This window comes from Anas acuta, chromosome Z (assembly GCF_963932015.1).
Source record: "Anas acuta chromosome Z, bAnaAcu1.1, whole genome shotgun sequence".
Lineage (NCBI taxonomy): Eukaryota > Metazoa > Chordata > Aves > Anseriformes > Anatidae > Anas > Anas acuta.
The window spans coordinates 24,551,679-24,574,473 of NC_089017.1; the positions used below are offsets into that span (position 1 = coordinate 24,551,679).

General features: G+C 41.1%; 1 protein-coding gene across 5 annotated transcripts in view; it reads right to left on the reverse strand.

Moving 5' to 3' along the window:
• The window catches only part of GLIS3 (GLIS family zinc finger 3), a 181,453-nt gene extending 160,064 nt beyond the window's left edge, over window positions 1–21,389 (reverse strand). The window contains exons 1-2 of one of the 5 annotated variants that reach the window (XM_068667942.1): window positions 21,123–21,389; window positions 15,146–15,627 (exon numbers count right to left, since the gene is read on the reverse strand). In XM_068667942.1, the coding sequence (XP_068524043.1) occupies window positions 15,146–15,530 (385 nt within the window). In that variant the 5' untranslated portion in view covers window positions 15,531–15,627; window positions 21,123–21,389. Of the gene's footprint in view, window positions 1–15,145; window positions 15,628–17,645; window positions 17,843–20,794; window positions 21,095–21,122 lie in introns of those variants that run through there. The other 4 variants (XM_068667944.1, XM_068667943.1, XM_068667945.1 and 1 more) reach the window with 4 other exon arrangements.
• Between the last annotated feature and the right edge of the window lie 1,406 nt (window positions 21,390–22,795).

Genomic DNA, 22,795 nt, shown 5'->3' on the forward strand with positions numbered 1-22,795 from the left:
CAGAATGCACACAAAGGAATGTTTTTGTTTGTTTCCTTCTTCTGGGAGGAAGACTTGTGCATTTTGCTTTGGATTTGAATGCTGAGAATATTTCAGCCAAATGACTTCCCCAAAAAATGATTAATTTTTGTCTTTACAAATGTCAGTGTACAACAACTGGAAAATCCACTAGTCTTAAGAGTTCTTTCTCAATTTACAGAATATTTAGATCTAAAGCTATAAAAATGCCTTCAGTATTTGTGCAGGTTCATAAATCTAATCTGAATGTAAACTTACAACCAACACAAATGCACAAATGCTTACTAAACTTGAATCAAGAGCTGTGTTTAGAAGGGAAACACACCCATATTCAACCTACACTTACAAATTTCATTCCCGATTGCTCTACATATACTGACATTTTCATCTTCTGTGGTCCACACTATGATCCCCTACTCCCATTAGCACTTAATTTTACAACGAGATTTCCACAGTGTAGTATTTAGTATGTCAAATGGGACTAGTATCTGTTACTACAAGATAATAATTGTCTGTCAGGGAAAAAAAAAATAAAAAGAAGACCTATTTAAACTTATTTTTCATATTAGGCTCATCAATGAAGATTTTTTGTTTGTTTCATAAATGAAAGAGAAAATTCTTGCAAGCCCTAGGTTTCAGTTTCTCCATCTCACAAAATTACAACTTACTGTAATTGCTCTTTACATGAGCCAATCTTCTATGTACTTGACATAACTGGCAGGGGTTGAGCTGCAGGAAGGTAACAGGTGTGCAGAGGAGATACAAAAGAACAGGGCATTCTGAGGTAAAGAATGAAATTCCAAGGCACACACTGCACGAACATGCTGATTTTCCAAATGGCTTAGTAGCAGAACAGACATGGAGGGAAAGGACACAGAATTGTGGTGCTAGGGTCACCAGAACTTCTCCACCATCCCAGCTCATTAGGAACAGTGACCCTTGTTTACCTTCATTCAGTGAGCTGTGTGAGACAGATGAAAAGTTTTCCAGCTGCTAACCAGGCCCATGAACTGTCTTATCTAATATGTTTTTCAAATATTTCCCAAGGCAAAGTCAAATCTGTTCCACTTTTCAAACCAGCAAAAAATTTAACATCCCACTGAGAAATCAACTCTACTTAATTTCTGCACAGGACTTGCCACGTGGCCAATGAAAGTTTCAAAGCCTTCTGCAGCTTCCATATTTAGCAAAAACAAAACAAAACAAAAACTATTTTTCTTTTGTAAGAAAGGAATTCAAAACAGCCATACGAAAAAATGTAAAGAATTAATGGTGTTGGTCCTACATGGGATTCCAGTCAAAGTTAGCAGTTTGACTATTACTGACACAAAGCCATTTTATGAAAAAATGCTCCCCATCCAAGTTAACAGAATTAAAGACTGACCAAAAATTTACAGTTTCACTGGGCTGTGATTACTATCCAGCGTTTGTATGACCACAGATGAATAAACAGCTATGAATATTACTATTTGTATAAAAGTAATTTTCTTATTTCTCTTCCCTCTCCTCAGGAGTCAGACAAGAAGTGTGCACAGGTTATCAAAGGTCATTTTCCATATGGCCTTGAGGTCCCAAAATGAACAGGGTTTCTTTTAAGCTACAAAATATATTTTAAATATTCTCCCCTTCTTGGAAAGTCCACTCATTTTACAGCCAAATGTTAAAACAAATATATAAGCAATCCTCTTTTATTGCCAAAAGAAACAAGAAACAGTGTGGACTGCGCTAAAAGATTCATTTCACTAATTAATTGACACCAGTGCCTGGTCAGCAGTTAAACAAACAAGCAAGCAAGTCAAAAATTATTCTGAGGGTGCTGATTGAACAGAACAACTATAGTTTGGTTAGCTGAAACTTGAAAGCCAACTGCAGATTTAGTAACAGATGTTCAAACAGTAGTATATAATAAATGTAAGGTCAACCTAGATCAAACATGCTGCTACTGAACTCTTGATTTATCCTTTTAAATAAGCCACTGAGAATATATGAGTAGGACAGAATAAGGATATTAAAGCGTATGTTATACAATTAAGCTATATTTAGTTGCCAAAGTAAACTTCATGTTGATAATGTAAGCAAAGATGATGACTGTCTGTCATATTAGAATGGTATTCAAATAGAACATGTATTATTAATTCAGGCAAATATGAAAATGTATTCTGTTTTTTTTTTTTTTCAACAGCGCCTGTTCAGTAAGGTTCTATTCTCTTTCTATATTTAAGTAAACATGCTACTCAGAAGTTTCCCTTTTTTTTTTTTTTTTTTTTTTTAAACCTTTCAGAATACTTGGTTTTAGATGCTTCCAAGCCATTCATAGTAAAATTCCTGGTTACCCCAAGGCCTCTCTCTTTAGTCTTGGAATTAGACAGAGACAAAATGTGTTCCTATATTGTAAAGATTTTTTTGTGTTTGTAAAAGACAGGATATAACAGTTGCCAAAAGCACAGTTTAGGCTTATACTCCTCATTCAAGTAAAGAAAAGAAGCATAATAAAGAGAAGAACAATACATGTAAAATAAAGAGAAACATTCATAATAACCCCAAGAAGCAAACAGAGAACCTTTCCATCTCTCCATTTCCAAGTCACTCAGTACTGAATACCACTTGAATGGAGAAACCTATATGATTTCATTATGATTTCATTACTGCTCATATGAGACTCTCACTCTTGATGCTTACAACAAATGCAAACTGAATACATTATAATGTTAATAAAACCTAATCAGTTTGAATGGAATCCTTTTTTGGAAATGACATGACAACAAGTCTCCCACCCCGCAACTCCTGAAAGTGCAGCAAAGCGGTGGCAGTGCTGCCACAATTGGTGTGCACCCATGCCAAGGGCTGACTCAGGTAGGAGGGGCAGGGCCATGCTCACCCTAGGGGAAGTGAGACCCTTCTTCTCCCTGGGTGCTCCTGGACTTCCGCAGGGATAAGCATCTGGATAGACTGTAGGGTGCAGCAGGGTGCCAGGATGGAGCTGTGGAGAAACAGCAGGTGGATGGACAGCCACATCTCAGGGGAGATAGAGACAAAGGCTTTGCAAAGGACCGGAGCAGGCTGGGCAGGGTTTGTCACCCCACCCAAGCCTCTGCACTGGTTGCAAGCAAGGAGTCCATATGAGACTTTGTGGGAGTTAAGCATGAACATTTTGATTCTTCCTCTTCTCTTTTCTCCCTTTTCTACTCTCACTTTTCTCATTATAATAAGTTAACTCTAGTTGTTGCTCTGATTTTTAAAATGACTTATTTGGAAAACTTTAAAAAAAAGTCTTGGCATATCCACTGTATAATGCCCAGCCAGCATTCTCCGTCACTGACATTAACAGTTGTTATCCATTAACCACCAGAAGTACTGAATCAGATATTGCATTGAGATGATGGTCCTTGATGGTACAATTCAGAAGAGCTATAACACTTATGGACAACAGACTCAGAAAATTATATCTGATAAATTTAATCATTTTCATTTTGATTGTTATTTCGAACTACTAAAAAAAAAGAAAAAAAAAAAGCAAACAATTTTTGTGAAAAAAGGAAAAAAATGAATTTAAAGCTAATCATTTCCAACTTGCAAGCTTGACAGGGTCTCTTTGCCACACTGGAAGCTTTAATCTACTGTTAAATATTTCTGGGAGGAAGCCTTAATGCCACGTATGACAACTGTGCTCATCTAGATTCTGTATAGGATTTTTCCCTCATTCAAGGCAGGAATCACCCCAGGCTTTTCTAAAAGCAGAAAAGGATGAAGTCTCCTGCAGATGAAACAACACTGGTTCCATGAGACTGCAGTGAAAGAGCATTATGCCACTGTGAGCTGTGTTGGAGACCCCTAGTACAGTTTCATGACTGGGGGACAAATTTCACTTTGGTGAAGGTCATTGTCCTAAACATGAAATACAGATTGTGTAACTATGGTCAAGCCCTTTCAATGTGCTTTTTTAAAGAAAAAAAGAGGCAGACACTATAAGAGGTGGAAATGAAAAGCGTATGTACTTATAAAGTACAGCATCCATCCATCATTATTTACATATCCTTTCTTCTTCATATTTATCTCCAATAAAATCCTTATTGTTAAGGCTTTATTTGATTCAAAAATTAATAGTAATAAGGCAACATCAGTCAAATCAGCCTCTCCTGAACATAAAGAAAAGAAAATAACATTTTCCCCTATTGATCTGCCATCCGAGAACAGTGAAGCTCTGAAAATAATGCTGACCATAAAGACAAGAGTCACATCAATGTGAAAAGTAATCCGTTTATTGCAGAACAAACATGAAGTTCTGAATTGGACAAAAACACCAGCAATTACAATAGGGATTTTGCTGGAGCAAGATTTGGTAGCCTTTTAGAGATCTACATTCATGTGGTTTGGGGGTACATTTCTAAGGAGAAAGTTCAGGAAGGAAAGCTTGGTGCACACAGCTACCATGGGCCAGTCAGGACACCAGCACTGGGTGACTCTCTAGCAGAAAATCACCCACTGTGAGTGCCAATAGGAGATGCATGCCCTGGGATACCTGTCTCCCAGGACACTGGCCACCCACCGTTTGAACACCTGGAGGACTATCTGTCATGCCAAAATGCTTTAATAAAATCACAAAATCAGTGAATGTCTCAGGTTGAAAGAGATCTTAGGGACCATCTAGTTCCAATCCCCCTGCCATGGACAGGGATGCAACCCACTAGACCAGGTTGCTCAAAGCCCCATTCAGCCTGGCCTTGAACACCTCCAGGAATGGGGCATCCAATTCTCTGGGAAACCTGATCCCTTTTCATGGATTTTACAGTGATAATGTTCTGCAGTAAGTGTTTTTGTTTTTGTTTTCACAGAATCACAGAATCACACAGAATTTCTATGTTGGAAGAGACCTCAAGATCATCGAGTCCAAACTCTGACCTAACACTAACAGTCCCCACTAAACCATATCCCTAAGCTCTATATCTAAACGTCTTTTAAAGACTTCCAGGGATGGTGACTCCACCACTTCCCTGGGCAGCCTGTTCCAGTGCCTAACAACCCTTTCGGTAAAGAAGTTCTTCCTAAGGTCCAACCTAAAACTCCCCTGGCGCAACTTAAGCCCATTCCCCCTCGTCCTGTCACCAGGCACGTGGGAGAACAGACCAACCCCCACCTCGCTACAGCCTCCTTTGAGGTATCTGTAGAGAGCGATAAGGTCGCCCCTGAGCCTCCTTTTCTCCAGGCTGAACAAGCCCAGCTCCCTCAGCCGCTCCTCGTAGGACTTGTTCTCCAGGCCCCTCACCAGCTTCGTCGCCCTTCTCTGGACCCGCTCAAGCACCTCGATGTCCTTCTTGTAGCGAGGGGCCCAAAACTGAACACAGTACTCGAGGTGTGGCCTCACCAGAGCCGAGTACAGGGGGACGATCACCTGTTTTATAATAACAATAACTAGGGAAGGCATGTCTCTTCTCCTGATCTCTCAGCTCAGTGTCATCCTCAGACAAAATGTCAGAGTCATGGTTAAATTGACAAACCTCAAGAGATGCCTTTGCTCTTTAAAGCATAACAATGCACTGTAGACAGAATCTCTACTCATTATCATTTGAAACCTCTTATATGGGAAGACAACGGTTAGCAGATCTATACCAAACAGATATAGAAGTCACTTACCAGTATCAGTATTAGATATACCTGTACATTTTTTCACAACAAATATTTGCTATTGTCAAGAAAGCCAAAGCTACATTAACTGACTGATGGTATGCTCTTCTTACATGCACCAACCCTCTTCTACTTTCAGTTGCCCATGCACAGTCCCAAAGAAGCTGTCCAATTTTAAGATGAAATTTTACAGAACTCATGTTGTGTGGGAAAAGGGAAAAAATATAAAATAAAAACCAACCAGCCAAAAACAAAACAAAGAACAAAAAATGGTCATGTATACAAACATGGGTATGTGTTGGAAATAACACATTCAACTGCTAAATTTATGCCCATATACGAAATTTTAATCAATCACATGCTGGTACATATATTGTTTGCATGCAAACAGTTATATGTTTGCATGACAATAGATTTTATCTGAAAACTAGCTTCCTTCGGAAAACTTCATTGCAACCATTTAGGGATGTTTTTGGACATAGAGGAAGAGAGCAAGCTCAAAAGCACAGAACTACATCAATGAAGCCTATTGCAAGTCAGAGTAACCAATCAAACATGCAAACATCTTCCATTATTTCAGAAGCATTTCAGTAATCAATCAGCCTAATTTCTCCTGAAGGTCAGTCTCTAGAAATACAATGTACGAAAATTTACAGCCTTGTTACAGAACAAGTAGATTAACAAGCTGCAATCACTGCCAACGTATGCTATTTAAAATATCCTGTTAGAAGAAACCTACTGCAGAGCTATCATTTGTTCTTTCAAATATAAATAATATGCACGCACAATAGAAAAAAAAGTCTAAGACACCAGATTAGCAAAGCATTTGCTAATGTCCTAACTGTCCAAATACTGGTTCTTCTTGAGCAGACAATAAAATTCATGAGAGGAGCTGAATGGAAAAAATAAACTTCATGAGAGGAGTTTCCACCACAAAACCGGATGATTACTCCAGAAAGAAATTCCTCCCTCTGACTATCTTGTCAAAAAGGCTTTAAAAAAACATTTTTTTTTTTTTGTGAAAAGACAGCAGTAGCAAAAAATAACCATATTCCATTTCTTCCTATTAATGTGTCAAATTCTTAGACTACTTAGGGATATATTTTGTTCTATGCCCTGGGGAAAGCAGCTTAAAACATTGATTTTATCAACTCTACTGCATCTGTAGAACTGACCATATAAAACTTTGACAAACTGAGATTTTTGTCACAAGGAAAAGTTCTAATTCATCCATTTAGAGAGGCAAGTGGAGAATATTGTCTAAACAAATGCTTTTTCCTATGTTTCAGATGGACTCTGTATCACAAGACTGAGGGAAAGGGCTTGAAGAAGTAAACACCTCATTCACTGCTCCTGCTCCAGGTCATCCTGCTTTTATCCTCTGTGAAGGCAATTCCCTATGCCCCTTTGCCATTTTGGAGGGATTATGGAGTTGACTTCCAACACCTACAAACAGTTTAACAGTTAATTAGCTGCAGCAGCAAATATGGCCCTGTAACACTCCAACACAATTACTCCTACCTCCTAGAACTCAGGAGTTCTGAGTTCTGTGCTGAAACACAGACATAATACCACATTACCATCAAACAACAGTTTTGCTGGTAGCAGTTAATAGTTACTATTTTGCCATCATTCTGTTTACCCAACAAGTTTACCATGGGAAATAAAAGATGAAAAACAAACTCAACTGCTGTGGTTCATTCCAATTCTGTACAAAAGACTGCACCAGGCATGTCATGGCAGTATATTTGCTCTGGTGTCTTACAATCTCTAGCGCATTTAAAGATGTTTTTCTGGTTTCAGAGAGAATAATGCCCTGAAGTACTTATTCACTGTAGACATTTATATCACACCCATCATGATGTGTTATATTTTCATCCCTGCCATTGTGACTTGCATTCCAATAACACCAGAGTGCAGTAGTGGCCATGTCTGTCACTGGGCTAACATGGCCATCGCCAGGAATCCAAAAAGAGAAAAGCAACAAAAGGGGAGAGAGGGAATAGCAGGGCATGAAGCTAAAATGGCACACAACAGACCAAGAAGCTCCAGCAGCAAGCATCGCAGCAGATACCAGAAAAAAAAAATCTGGCATGCTTATGCAAATGCCAAGTTTTGACAATATCATTGACTAAGCTATGTTTTCACATCTGGATCTCGGCATTCCTTGCCACATCCCATCTGTTGTACCCAACACATATTAAGCTGGCATCTGAAGTTTGATGGAAGGACGACCTACACTCTTACATTTCACAGTGAAAGGCATGCTCCACTAACTCAAGTAGAAAGTCACATGCAATGCCTGCAAGCTCCTCACTGGCCTGAGGTGAATTTGACCCTGGAAGTGATAAGTGGTACAGAAATGCAGACAAAGGAGAACGTGCATGCTATTTATAACCCAGTGAGAAACAGGTCAGATACGCTTTAAGACAGTTTATTGTGCAATCTAAGACAAAGTTCAAACATGTTAACATGGACTTTCAAAAAGTCATACTACTTTCCCTAGCTCTGTTGAACTCTGAGGCAGAACTAATTATCAAACTTAGATACAGAAACACCAGCAATAAGGAAAACAGAGAACAAAAGAACCTCATCAGAGTGGACAACTACTCCCATTGCTATTCTCAGAAAGAAAAAAAAATACATCATTCCAATGTTTACAACTGTGTGAGAACACTAAAAGTAAAAAAAAGTCTATTTTTGCACTTTAGGTACAGAATAGATGTCAGAAGAGCAGCTTCTCTTCACATTGTTTCCTTGGTGAGATGGGTAGGAGAGAGCAGTTAAAACAAAGCAGACAATCCACATGTTCCCTGTTCACCAGCATCAAATAGGTGTACAGCAGTAAGGACCAAATGAAGGAGAGAGGAAAGAATGTGCGAGGTTGCTAAAAGAATCAGCCTCTCAAGAAGGTAGGTGCCGTCTGATGTTGTCCGTTGGGAATTCTTCTCAGGACATGCGATTTTTATCAAAGGCATACTGAGATCTCCACCAGAAGTTGCCAAGTTCAGTGTAGCCTCCCCCATCCCCCATCCAGCTTGTCCCTGCTTTCTCTGTAGCCTTCCGGCTGGAGAGACTCTTTGTATGCTATTGAGAACAGCAAGCTGTCATGGTGAAAGCAGGTGTCATAAAGCTGATGATAAATACAGTCCATCACCTTCAGTTGGCTTGTCCCAGTTTGAAAGAATAATATTTTGTCTAGGAAAATTATAATATGCGACCTACCCCTTAGTGTACCCTTTCACTATATTTTTTGTTGTATTTTAGATAGCTGCAATTCACTTTAAAGCATACTGTCCAAGCCCACAAAGCACAGGATAAAAGTATAAGAGTAGTTACATTAAACTCTTAACACAGAATGGGTAAGTGTTGGCAATATGCCTAATACTCGAGGGATTTTACAGTTCCTGTGTAAAGTTGATCCCTTCTGGCATTAAGCCTAACACTCTCCAGGGAATTTTTGTAAGTTGCCTCAGGCCTTTATAACACATCATCCAATATGCATTTAGGTATCACTATTTTCATTTTCTTCAACATTTTCTTCTTAAAAAAAAAAAAGTTTTGAATGGTTAAGATAGAGACTCTAAAAGTACAGAGTCAAAGTCACTGTAAATTGTCTGAACACCATTTATGTTCAGGAGTTAAGCCATGGCTGAAACATGAGAGATGGAAAAATAAAACAAATTAATCTGCAACAACCACTCCAAAGGAATGTCTTGCTATAGGAATCTATGCACCACCTTTTACATTAAAATGAAATATAACGGCATGCCTATAAAGGCATGCCAAGATCCACAGAGAACCTTCTCAAACACAAGCAGTATTGCAATCAGTCTCTTCATCCCATCCCTAGAACTAATTCATGAATTAAACTTGAGGACTCTCCCATCCTCACCTATGCCATTTTGGAAACTCCTGGTCAGGACAGAAGAATCCACCAAGACCCATCCCTGTTGGCTCAAGAATGGTTCTCCCCAGCGATCACCAGAGCTGCAATTAATGATTTCCCTGCATTGATGGGTCTTGTGTTCCTTTTCAAGCATGTCAAGGCGACTGAAGTATATGCAAAGCTGGAAAATCTGTCATGCTGGATACAGCTAAGATCATTATCACTTAAACACTTTGCTGTACCTAAACATTGTCAATAAATAGGCTTAAAAACTGCTGAAAATTGATTAAAGAAAACAGCTGAAAAAGAAAATAAGGCCTGAGTCAAGCTTTCTGCATAAGGAACTGCACAGAATACTGATGAACAACTTGTTTTCAGACTGCGCCAACTGACACAAAAAAACAGTACTAGAGAGCAAAAAAAAAGTATGTAGAAGAGATTTCAAGTGTGGCTCAAGCTGCTTACTGATTAACACTTCTGCACATAACAAGCCTGACAGACCTGTGTGGTTATTGTTCAAAAGTGAAACAAGGTTCTCTTGGCCACTGGAGACAAATAATCCTTCCTGACCAAGTTCACAGTTCTCACACAGCTTAGCTGGAGCTGGTTCTCCTCACAGAAAGCAAAAAAAAATAAAAATCCAACCAACCAAAAACAAACAAAGAGCCCCACCCCAACAACAACAAAACCACACACATGATTAAAAATAAAATAAAATAAAATATTGAAACAAAAGAAAACAGCCTCAAGATTTAACGTCTGTCAATATTTCTAGGTTAAGAAAGAGTCCTATTGATCCTGTATAGGAAACATGAATTCTATCTTATCAGACATTTTACCATGAAAAAAAAATCTAGTTGCATTTGCAAGGAAACCATAATAGGAAATAAAATACATGAGGATTTTTCATCTAAAGGCAGACACTTAACTTTGTAGAAATCACAGAAATGGAAGATGATAACTATTATAAAATAACCGTAAAATGGACAGCAAAAGGGATCAACATATATCTGCATATGTTTCTTTAATGGCTAGTGTCTTTAAATACCAGTAAGCATTTTTTTTTACCTGCATATGTCCAGATTATCTTCCTCAAGTATTTTCATGTCAACTCTTCACAGCTATAACACAGCCTCAGTCACATACCCACACACTGAGTACAAAACAGTTCTGGTAGAGCAACCAGAGTGGAACAAAAGGCCAGACTGACTTCCAAGACTTGAGCTATGTATGAAGCATCATCTGCTGCCAGAGAGAAAAGGGCACAATGGTGTGGCTATGGCTGCCATGTCTAAGAGCTGCTTGTAATTTCTAGAAAGTCTTGCCAGACATAGCAGGTCAAACCACAAACATATAAAGAAAGAAGACCGAAAGCCATGATGACATGCTGCCACCCCACTTCCTGTGTCCTTGTGGGACCTCTCCACCAGGTTATGGGAACACTAGCTGGAGGTGCAGCAGCTATGCCACCTCCATGAACAGCAAGTACCTCACTGGAGAATTCCTATCACAGTGGAAATTCTCTATCAGGCAAATTTGAGTAGCTTTAAGACTGCAGTGTATTGTCTAACATGACAGGAAAATCTACTACTAAGCCTCAAATAAGCTTCTATAAATATTTGTGTATGATCACAGTGTTTCAGGCCAAGGATCCAGCTCCCCCAGGACCTGACCCTCCTCTGTACCTACTGGACCCTACTAGGTAATGCTGAGGGAAAAAGATAAGGTTTCCTTAGCAGCCAACTCCAGTAACTACCTAAATCAGCAGCAATGTGTTTGTTTTTAATAGGTCTTGATGGAGTTCAAAAACATACGATTTCATTTGCAGAGTAAGAGAAAGCAGGTACAGGTGTTGAACATGTTGGCACTCAGAAAATGTGTTCTATTTTCCAAAAGATTTGGGATTTTTATTACTATGTTAGACATGACAACACTCAGGATGTGCATGAACATCCTCCAGCTCATGCTGACAAAATTTTTCTCCATACAAATGAGTGAAAAAGACAAGGAATAAGAAAAGATACTGGATTTTCTAGAAGATGAAATGCTACTTAGATATGTGTATTCAGAGCAGATAAGCTAAGTAATGTATCTTTGAATAAATAACATTGCCTGGGCATCATTACACTTAAAGGGCAGTTCTAATGTGAACCATATGAAGATCAGACTTTCTTTTTAAATTTACATTATTAACATAACATGCAGTAGAAAGCTAGAAATTTTTTTAATGGTATAGGTTTTCATTACAAGACCTCTCAAAAGATCTGCATTGAAAAGAGAAGCTGAAGACAAATGCTGACCACATTGCAGTCTTCTGTCTCTCTTTGCTGCTCTCAAACCTTTCTGCTCATTTTTACCTGATGTCTCTCCAGTTCTTTTTCACCATAGCAGCTAGTGTCAACAGAGATCTTTCAAAGTCTGAGTAAATCTATAATGTGTGGAACTAATTACTCACAAAAAGTGGTCAAATAGACACACCAAATGTAATGTGACACTGTAGATTTCCAAAGTCAAATATGTGTACTGTTATACTTGCAGTTTGCACCTAATTTATATGTGAAAATATCTAATTTGGGAAGACAAAAGTGTTCATTCTTAGCAACAAAAACAACCTACTCTCACATTTTCCGTACTGAAAAAAAAAATCCACCATTATGCTATTTTATTTTTTGGATGCACAAAACAGTACTAGAAAGCACATCATACATTCAGTACCACACAGGAGGTACAGTAGTTGAAGTCAGAGGCATACACAAGTGCCTGTCAAGACTTGCTTTTTTTCCCTACAGTGAGAAAACACAGTGTGCTCTAGGTTCTTGTCATGCACAGAAGTGTAACAGTTTCTGTTAATGTGACTTGAGATGGCAACCTTTCTAAAAATCCTTTTCTTTCAAAGCTTTGCATCATTATACAAGATAAAGATAGTCTTCATGAAAATAAAAGATTCTCAGCATGTTGCTGAGAGCATGTTGCACTTACTGTATGTTATTACTGTTCTCTTTGTACACTCAGCACCATCTCCTGTCAAAAAAACTCCATAGAAAAAAGGTATATAGTTGCACACAATATTCTGTTCTTTCCTTTATCCCAAACTGAAGCTCATGGTCTTTTTAAAAATGGTTTATACATTATTGAAAATGAGCAGGAAAGCTATTTGCCAACACCAAAAAGTCATTTTCTTGTGTATCTTGCTGCTTTTACTAGTCCATAAAGTTAAAAAAGAAAAACAACAACAATAATCTCTGAATAGTGCAAACTTCTATACGGATACAAAGACAACTGTAAAAGGAAAACTACTGTCTTCCTGAGAAAAAGCTTTAACTAAAACAAATACCTATCAAAAAACATTGCCCTCCATGTACCAGCCACTAGTAAAGGACAAAAAAAGACCTGCACGAGCATAAGTTACATTAATAGTTTTAGAGGTTTATAGTCTTATTTATAAGCTTTATGCAGCATATCAGTGTCTTAGAAAATTATATGGATGCAGCTAAGTGTATTTGACTAAGTGTATTTGGCTAAGTGCATGAGACTTAGTTCTTCTATGATATATAGAAGATATATATATCCCAGCACACATAATCTTTAACTTCCTAAGCAGGCCTGTTAATAAAAAGAACATTAAAGTAGGAGGAATTACCAACCCCAATCAATAGAAACAGAATCCAAAGTCCATGGTACCTGAAGCCCTTAGTATGTTCTTCCATGGTAACTTATCTTCCTGCACTATGTAGAGTTCCCACCATTCTATAAATTCTCAAAAATCAAACCACAACATATTCTTGCATGGGATAACCTGGTTTTACAAGTAAATACTACAACATCTGTCTGATGAATGAAAAGGCACTGAGAAGAAAGAAGGTAGATGAGGGTACAATCAAGAGCTCTGTGGCCATCCACTAGCCATCCTATATTGCCTGATTACAGAACAAATATCCAAAGCATGCTTTTGGAAAGACAAGCACGTGTATATGTTAGTGTCACCCATGTTCTTTATTTCCTAATGTCTTTAAGTTCTAAGTCCTTAAGTTCTTCATTTATTTTGCAACTGTCGCTGTCTGTTGCCTTTTCAGTTATTTGGTTCCAAAATGTCTAACCAGCACGGTTTATACATAAGCTTCCCTAATGCCAGCCCTTCCACCAGAATCACTGTTTGCTGTGATTCAAAATTGCGGACTGCTTTACAGTAGGTGAGTGGGCCAAGGAACAAAGATGGAAATGAAAAACAGGAACACCGTGGTCAGGCAGAGCAGATCCAAAACCATAAATGCCAAGGACAATAAACTAGGTGACATTCTCTTCATCATGTGATGCTCTCTGCAAGACATGCAGCTGGTGGAGCAGCTGCTGCATAAGTTGTTTTAGAGATCCCTGAATGGGATCCCTGAATTATATTAAGTAAATAATTTTGAACAGAGCAGGAACCAAGCTCTACCTGTGGTGTCAGAGAAAAACTTTCCTCCAGAGCTCTTCATGTGAGGAGTCCACCTCTCTTTGCTGCCAACAGCAAAAGCTTTAAGCTAGATGTTGTAAATTACACCCACCACCAACAACAAAGCAAGCACCAGACGAGCAATCTCAGAGGTCACCCAATGAATATGTATATGCATTACTACAGGCCTGACTCAGCAGAGCACTCAACCATGCAGTTAACTTTCAACTTGTTCTGAAATACTGGTGGTTTCAAGCCTGCATGCCTTGCTGAAGAATGTTGGACTTACTAAATTTTCTAAGCAGAGTAATGAAGAAAAAAGGAAAACTGAGAAAAGCAACAGGCTTGGCATAAAACAAGAAATCTGTCTCCTTTTCTGTACTTGCACTTAGATATAAATCCAAGCTTTTCCTGGTATTTTAAAATATTTAATTCCTTTCTATCCATTAAATCCTTAGGTCTATGCACCAAAATTCCTCAAAAATAGTGTCCTGATTTTAGCTTGGCCAGAATCCATAATTACTGAAACCTTAAAGTCCTCTTCTAACTTCATAGACTGAAGAGCAGATAATAGAGTATTTTCTGATAGAGGTGTAAATCTCTGATGTACAACTACTTACCCAAAGAGGATCTGCATCAAAATCTTGTAAGAGCTATGCATCATTATTTTCCACAGCACACACAGTGGTTCCAGAAATTGGATTGAAAATCTAAGGTTGAGACATCCTCTAAGGTGCTTTACAGCTTGCCCTGCCTAAGCACTCTAAAAACTATGACTACATTGCTGCTTTCATTGGTAAGCAGCTGTTAGTCACCAGTGGAAAGCTGTGCTCATACATCCAAGATGGAATATTTCTGATAGCACTCACAAAGTTCTGACTTTACAGAGCACGAAACAACTATTTGGATTTGTTGAGTTAGGTTAGGAAAGCAAAGTCAGACCACACTGTTTATAGCTGTATGGATAGCTCCGGGAGTATGAGCAACTGCTGTAAATTACAAAGCTCTTGGAAAAAAAACAAGTGATTAATTACTTTAGTTGAAAATAGCAAAACATTCTGTTTCAGTATCTCCTCTGTTGTAGAGTGGTAAAGAAGATACTGGATTTACTGAAACCAATACCATCTAGCTATGTGATACCGGAGAAGAAATGCTGTTACTAAAAGCAATATAAAAAGTTTTACCTTTACCTGTGCATGGGGAGAATGTGTTTCCAAATTCTTGCTGTTTTGGCTTTAAGGATTGTGGGGCTGGCAGTCCTGGGGGCTGCAGGACTTCAAATAAAGGCTTCCCATTTGTAACCACTTGTCTTCTGGGACTTAGAGCGGGAAGGTGAATGGTACTGTCAATGATGTTGCTCTGAGGAGCTACCCCTCCTCCTAGGGGCATCTTTAAGTGTAGGCTGGCAGAAAAGTTTCCGATAGCCGGGCTTTGGCTGCTGCTATCTGAAGATACGCAGGGAGTTCCTGCATGAACTCTGATCGGTGGGATCTGCTGTCCACTGATCATCCCAGTTCCATGAGAAATACCTGTTGTCCGATGGCTCATACTGCATGACCTCCCATTCATTTTTAAGGAGTTAATGAAATCAAAGCGTGGTTTTACAGACCCACAGCTATGACTGATATCAATCCAAAGTCAGTAAGTAATCCATTGTGTATTACACCTGTTAAAAAATAAATAAATACATAAATAAAAATAATTGATGGTTTAGTAAATAATGTGTAAAAGACAGGTCTGCCTCTGGCTGTTAACTTGGTGACATCACCGGTTACAAGCAACCAAGTACAAGTGCTACATGGCCTATCAGGGAGAAAGAACAAAGCCAAGCAATAACTCACGGCTCCAATGTGGAGAGAACCTGCCCCTTCAAAAGCTGAAGTTTGCAATAAGGTCAGCTGCCTTCGCATTAGCTAAACCAGCCATGAAATGAAGTGAATGCTGAGCAACTGAAAGAATGCAGCCAGGAGTGAAAAGACTCTCTGATAAGGCATCGTTGTTAGGATGAACAGGGGTATCTCCCCTTTTCCTGCCACCTCCTCAGTCTATTAATTAAAATGGTGCTGAAAAGCAAACACAGCAGGGCAGCACTATGCCAATGCAGACAAAACAGGAAAGAGATGCCAGTTCACATCCTAAAGGATGTACACACAACAAAAAGGAGAGGAAAAAGCAAAACCACAGAAATGCCTCTTTGGTCCTTCCAACACTGGTGGGGCTTCACTGTAGAAAAAACTATTACAAGAAAGTACAGTGTAGCAGTATTTGCGAATGTAACTACAAAAGTGGATGCCCACTATAAACCTACAGATATAATGAAACTTAGATATCATCATACAGTGGCAAGTTTTCATGGCCATCTTTTGATTATGATAATAATTGTGGAACTCTGACTTTCCACAAAGACACATTTCTCACTTAAGTTTTCCTGTTACTTCAATCTTAGAAGAAAAGACCAGTTAAATGTATTCAGTGATCATCTCAGACATGACCTATGCCACAGCAGAATCAACTAGATCTAAACATTTCCCAATATAAAAAAGATTTTGTAGACAAAAGCTGCACTTGTCAGTGTAAATCACTAGGCTAAGGTATCACACAGATGGGGAAATTTCAGCCATAGCTCGGCTGGATAGCGTATGCCCAACTTTCATCACTAGGTTCATATGTTTAACATTAAGTACATGTTTAAGTAGTTTTTTCAATCATGGACTCTGTGCCTAACTGACTTGTTCTGACATCCAAATTGACAGAAATAAAACTAAAATTCAGCTCCAATTATGGTCTTAAATCATGTATACAGTAAGGTTTTAATTAAGTATTATGACTGTGCTGCAGCAAAACATTGAACTGTAACTTCTATCTTCAGCACATGAGGTTTTCAGCATTGAAGCTAGTAATGTTACGATCAGTATATTCATGATCAAAGTTTGTGTAGAACCTTCAGGCTTAACCCTTGGATTACTATGTCCCAATTTTCTCCCTCTGTGAGCTGCCAAAAAAAAAAAAATATATTTTTTTTTTGCAAAATTGCATTCATATCACACCTCCAGACTAGAGTAAAAGTCATCTAAGTGACTGTGTAGATACACATGTATAGATATTCACATACACACGCTACAGTTTAAACTCACTAACAATTAAAGGTCTAAGCATATTATCTTCAAAGACAAGAGCAACATTATGGCTGACGTCAGTAAGAGAGAGATGCCCTAACCACACTGGTTTGGTCTCAAAAGATGTGTTTAGAATACTATTTTTATTGTTATATTTTTATATTATGGGAATAAAAATTGTAAAGAACACCAATTAAAAGCAATATTATTTACTGTCATGCCTTGATGAAGCACAAATCATTCTTTGCAATTCAACCAAGGACAGACAGAGCTGAATGTTCTTAAATCCTCAGTTTGTTTTAAAAGCAGAATGTACCTTGTCCTAACACAGGTGACTAGTTCCTTAGAAAAGGAAACACAAACAAAGGCAGTTGTTTTGCTGGTAAGGCTATATACCATGGCATTATAAACTGGCTACAGATAGCAATCATTCTTGTCCGTAATCCCTGTCTGTGAAAAGTACTAATATAATCAAGAAAAGATTACACATGACAAATGCATTAGCTTTACTCAGTAAAAGCATCTTTAGTTTCATCAACAAATATACACACAGTTTACACAGACCTACCAGCTCAGGCAAAATCCAGGTCAAAGCTGTTTGGTCTCCTTACTGTTCTACTGTAAATGTATTTTACAATGAATAACACTGTTCTGTACTGTCTTTGCCTCACTTTTATCACTGGATACTGCTGTTTCTTTCACACTTGAAGAGAAGGCCTCTGGGCCTGTAAATTCTTTATTAAAGCCAGTAAAGATATGTTTTGAACCAAATGACCTGAAAGTGCACAAAAAACAACCTTTATTCTTTTTATGGATGAAAGCAGAAACAATTTAAGTAATTTCTCTACAACTTCTTTGCCAATTTATCTTTCTGATTCCATCATGAAGATGTGTAACACTACATTAACACGAAAATTGGCACTTTCTGTAAAACACTAAAGCACCTTGGAGAGCGTTACTTTTCTCATCTCTTTTGAATTATTATTTTGTTGTACTTTTAGTATAATTTACTTGTTCACAAGTGCCCTTTCATTAATTTGATTTGTTTAGTATCAGCTTCCATCAAAATGACATTCTTATATCAAAGTCAGAGTGGCTAAACTGCACTGAAGCATATGTAACTAACTAAAAGGCAATCGGATGCTAATTAAATTCTAAAAGTCTAAATGACTTTTACATCATAAATAGCTCCCGATTATAGACATTTATAAAAGTAAAAAGACATGATAACCATAGTGATCTTAGAAGTTGTAGGAATATTGCATCAGATACTGTTGCTTATTTACCTTACCCTTAGAAATTCCAAATAGGGTTGAAACTTACATATAATAAATTAAGAACACAAAAATACAAAAGAAAAGAATACTATCCCGAGACTGAACAGTTGTGCCAGACAAATTCTTTTGTTGTACCAAAGCAGTGTACAAGCACTTGCCACCTTTCAATGAAATATTTCTCTCCATCAATGAGACATCGCAGTGTCCTTTCCTACTTGCTCTGATGTCAAAGCAAATACATTTAGGTCCACCGCTTCTGAAGTCTCTTTTTGTAAGCTGACATTACTCAAAGTTCTATGACTCTGCATCTATCAATAACAGCATGACAGCACAGTTACTCAAACTCCATAACAATGATTCATAAATTCACTTTCAGAAAACCATGTAGTAAAATTTAAATTCAAGCTGAATCTCTGGAAAATGTGAGTAATAGTCCTTCAGGAAGGAGAACAAAAGATGAATTCACAAGCCTTTGCCTGCAGTGCAGTATGCCATATAGTCTGCTCTTACAGTGCAGTTTTGAAAAGTGCTGGTTTATCACTCCACCCACTGAAGTAAGAGGTAATACACCACTGCGTTTCAGTAAGTGCTGAATTAGCCCACTGAAGACATCAGTTTAAGAAGCTGTAATTAATCTAGCTCAGGAGACACTTTCACAGTTTGATTAGGTGGTGTTTATCAGACGTGGGCACTTTGCACATCAGGTATCAAGCACTATCAAAGTATCAAGCAATAACAAAGAAGGCTGAAGGACAACGCAGCATGCAGTCCCTTCTTCATATTCTTCCACTGGAAACCCTTACCTCACCTCCACAGCAGCTACCACGAGAGCAGACACATGGCATCACCCCTTCGTGCACCTGGACCATGCGCTGCAGGACTGCGAGCGCCATCTTCACCTCACCAAGACCAAGGACAGCTTCTATCCAGCATCCCCCCGCCCCATCTTGGCACTGGTCCAGAGGAGGGCTCCAGAATGGGGGTGCCCCACCTCAGCCCTGCTGACCGCCCCTTGTCTACAGAAACTGGGCCCTGGAAGCTGCTGTGTATCACAGCTGCTGTGAAAAGCATGCACCCTGACAGAAGCTCCACAGCCACCAGCTTAACAACTTGTCTTCTAAAAAACACACGCTCACCAAATGAAGTACTGGTTTGACACCTTCTGCACAGGTATCTGGCTACAGTTCAGAAACCAAAACGATAGGTAACAATGGGTTTTTCTTTTCCTTTTCCTTTCCAAGGGAAAGAGATTTAACTAGGAAAAAAAAAAAAAAAAAAAAAAAAAAGAACTAAACTTACAGCTTGGAACTCAGCTTGGAACAATACGCAGATCAGGAACCACAATTGCAATAAAGGAAGATGATGTGGCTTCAAAACTGAAGCTATGAAATACACTTTGCACACAATTTATAGAATCTTTTCCCTACACTCCATGCAAGCCTGCATCTCAGAAGCTATGCAGTACTGACAACAGTAAGTACCTTACATTAGCATCCACTGTTTTGGTCATTTGTGTCCTTTTTATGACACCTGCACTTTTAGACTACCACAGGGGCATGGATTCTAAACTGCAGTACCCTGATGATACCACATTTATTTAAGCCCAGGTAGTTATCCAGTAAAAATGATGGAAGAGTCATACAGTCTCCAGGTTTCTGGTTCTCCACGGTCAGCAGAAAGTCTTCTTGAAATGACATCAACAAGCAAGGCACATGAAAGTAAGAGGAGGTTGCTTACAGCGCTGTAAGACAACCAGCCTCCAAACACAACCGAGTTTCTCAGAGCTCATGTAATAAATACACTAATTACTTATTACTGGCATCACTATAATTCCTGGGAAGATTAGTCACAGAAAGGAATGCCTTTGTGCAAGGAACTGTACAAACATAGCACAGAATGCAGCCACCAATACTGCTGTGACTGCCATCAGAATGGCAGCCGTTATCAGTAGACAGGATGATGTATATCCTCATGTAGTCGGGACCCAAAATTTTTACCACTCTGCCAGAAAAATCTCCTCAGGTTTTTATGGTGGTAACTAGGATCTCCTCAGACTTTTCTCCGTTAGGACTGAGAGTGGCAGGGCTGTGTCACTGGAAGTGGTTGCTGCAGCCAAACAGCGGGAGCTTTCCAGGAGCAGCATTATTCTCACTAGAGTGAGCTACACACTTCAGGTGAGCTGACAGAGAAACCCAGCACAACCTGGAAGCAGCGGGCACTGTCTGAGGCGTGCTTTCGGACCTGCTGTTGATAGCTGCAGCAGGTGTGAGCGTGAGCAGGAGACGGGGAACCACCAACGGTGTTCCCATGGGAGGAAGGGACAGCAGCCACAGGGCCAGAGGCACCTGCCCCGGTGCCCCGCTGCCACCACCCCACGCTGCCGCGGGCAGATATCCCGTTAGATGCCCACTGCCACCCGTACCTCACCCACACGCCTCACCGCTGAAACTGGAGCGGCTTCAGCCCGGGACAAAACCCAACCGGGGATCTGAGGAGAGGAGGGCACTGCTGAAAGCCGCGAAGCCCGAGGAGCCGCGGTGACCGGCCGCACGCAGGCCCTCAGACGAGGCAGAGCTGTCACCTCGCCGGGCACTGCCCGCGGGACGCCCGGTCCCGGGCCAGTCCCCGCCGCGGGGGTCCCGACATCGGGTCCTCGCCTCGCCCCCCGCGCCCCGCCGGCCCCGCTCCGCGCCGCTCCCGCTGCCCCCGCGCTGCTCCGCGCCGCCGGCGGGTCAGGCTCTGCCGCCGCCGCCTCCCTCGGCTCGTACCTATCTCCGCTTATTCACCCGCGGGATGACCCGTCTCTCCCGGGAGGCTGTCTGTCTGTCTGTGCCGTCCTGCCAGACGGCGCTGCGCCCTCATCTCCGCGGCAGGCGGGTTGGTCAGCGCGGTGAGTAACGGCCAAGTAACTTCACCGCCGCCGCGTTTGTTTTGCTTTTTCTCCCCCAACAACCCTCTCTCCCCCCCCCCCCCCCCCCCCTCCTTCCCGCCCGGCTCTGACGCGGGGGCCGGGAGCTGCCGACTCAACCTCTCCCGGCGGCGGCGGCGGCGGAGGGGCCGAGCCCGCGCCGGGGGGCCGGGGGCAGGCGGGACGGAGCCCGGCCGGGCCGCGCACGCCCCGCCGCGCTCACCTCCCGCCTCCCCCGCCGGCAGCGAGCAGCTCCCCGCGGAGCCCGGCCGGGCCGTGCCGGCGCTGTCATGTGCCCGCCGGCCCCGCCGTTAACCCTTGCCGACGCCATTTGGGGCGGCGAGGGGGCTCTGCGGGGGACGGAGGGGATGGGGTGCCGGGGGGTGGAGGTGGTCGCACGCGGGGGACGGTGTGAGGCTGAAGGGCTGCTGCCCGTGGGGTGGATATAGGTGTTTAGGAGGTCTCTAGGGGCTGCAGGGCGGTTGGAGGGGGTCTGGGGGCTGCATGGGGCTGCGTGGTGCTGTAAGGGGGATGCTTGGGGACGTGCTATGGGGTCCGGAGGGGCTGGGGAGGAGGTGAGGGAAGGGGACAGCGCCACTGCCGTGGGAAGGAGAATCAAGGGGCAGGATGCCTGTCGACGCTCCTGTGTGCTTTTTAGAAATGTGGCGTGAAGGCAGCTCTTCTGTCTTATAAGATCGGGATCCTACTTGAAAACACCAGAGACTGGACTAGCAATGGGATAAATAAAAGCTGAAAAGGAAGTATTCGGGCAGGTATTCTGCATTTATCCACTCACCCAGAAATGTTCCCAGGGTGATGCAGACTCGAGGTGCTGTCTCCCACAGATGCCTCCCACAGGATGCCTGTCTCCCACAGATGGAGGGAAAAGCCCAGGAACTGAAACTTCTGCCCTCACTATGGGTCAGTTTTATTTACGTGCTGTAACTGGGGAATTGGGAGTATAACTGAGGTGAAGAGGAGTCTCTGGAAAGCCAGGCTCAGAGAGCAGCAAATCGTCTGGTGACTCCCTCATCCAGACCATCCCGTGGTGGGATGTCCTGCCAGCAGTGGGATCCTGGAGGAAGGGCACCCACCTGCATGTGTGGGCACCAGGAGAGTGCAGCAGGCTCAAGCCCTGCATGCAAAGCAGGATCACCCCAGCACATAGATAAGGTGTTAATCACAGTCCTCCAAGTCCCAAAGAGTGTCGTCGTGTCTGTCCTGATCATTTCTTCCAGGGAGAATGGGAGCCTACAGCTCTGCTTGGCTTGTTTGCAAGGCATGGTGAGGGTTAGTATCAGGGTGCATGCAGATCACTGGGCTGCTCAAGGCCAGCCTTGAGTTCTTTGGCTGAATAAGCTCTTCTGAGCTAAAGCTTTTTTTGCTGTTCACTCACATTACACCAAATTAATGCAAATATGAACTTGATAAGAAGAGAACAGCATACATTCTTTACACAGCCAGAGTACATAGAGGAAATGTTGAGGCTTCAGGCTTTCTCATTGGGTGACAATGTTTTGTGATCTCTTTGTT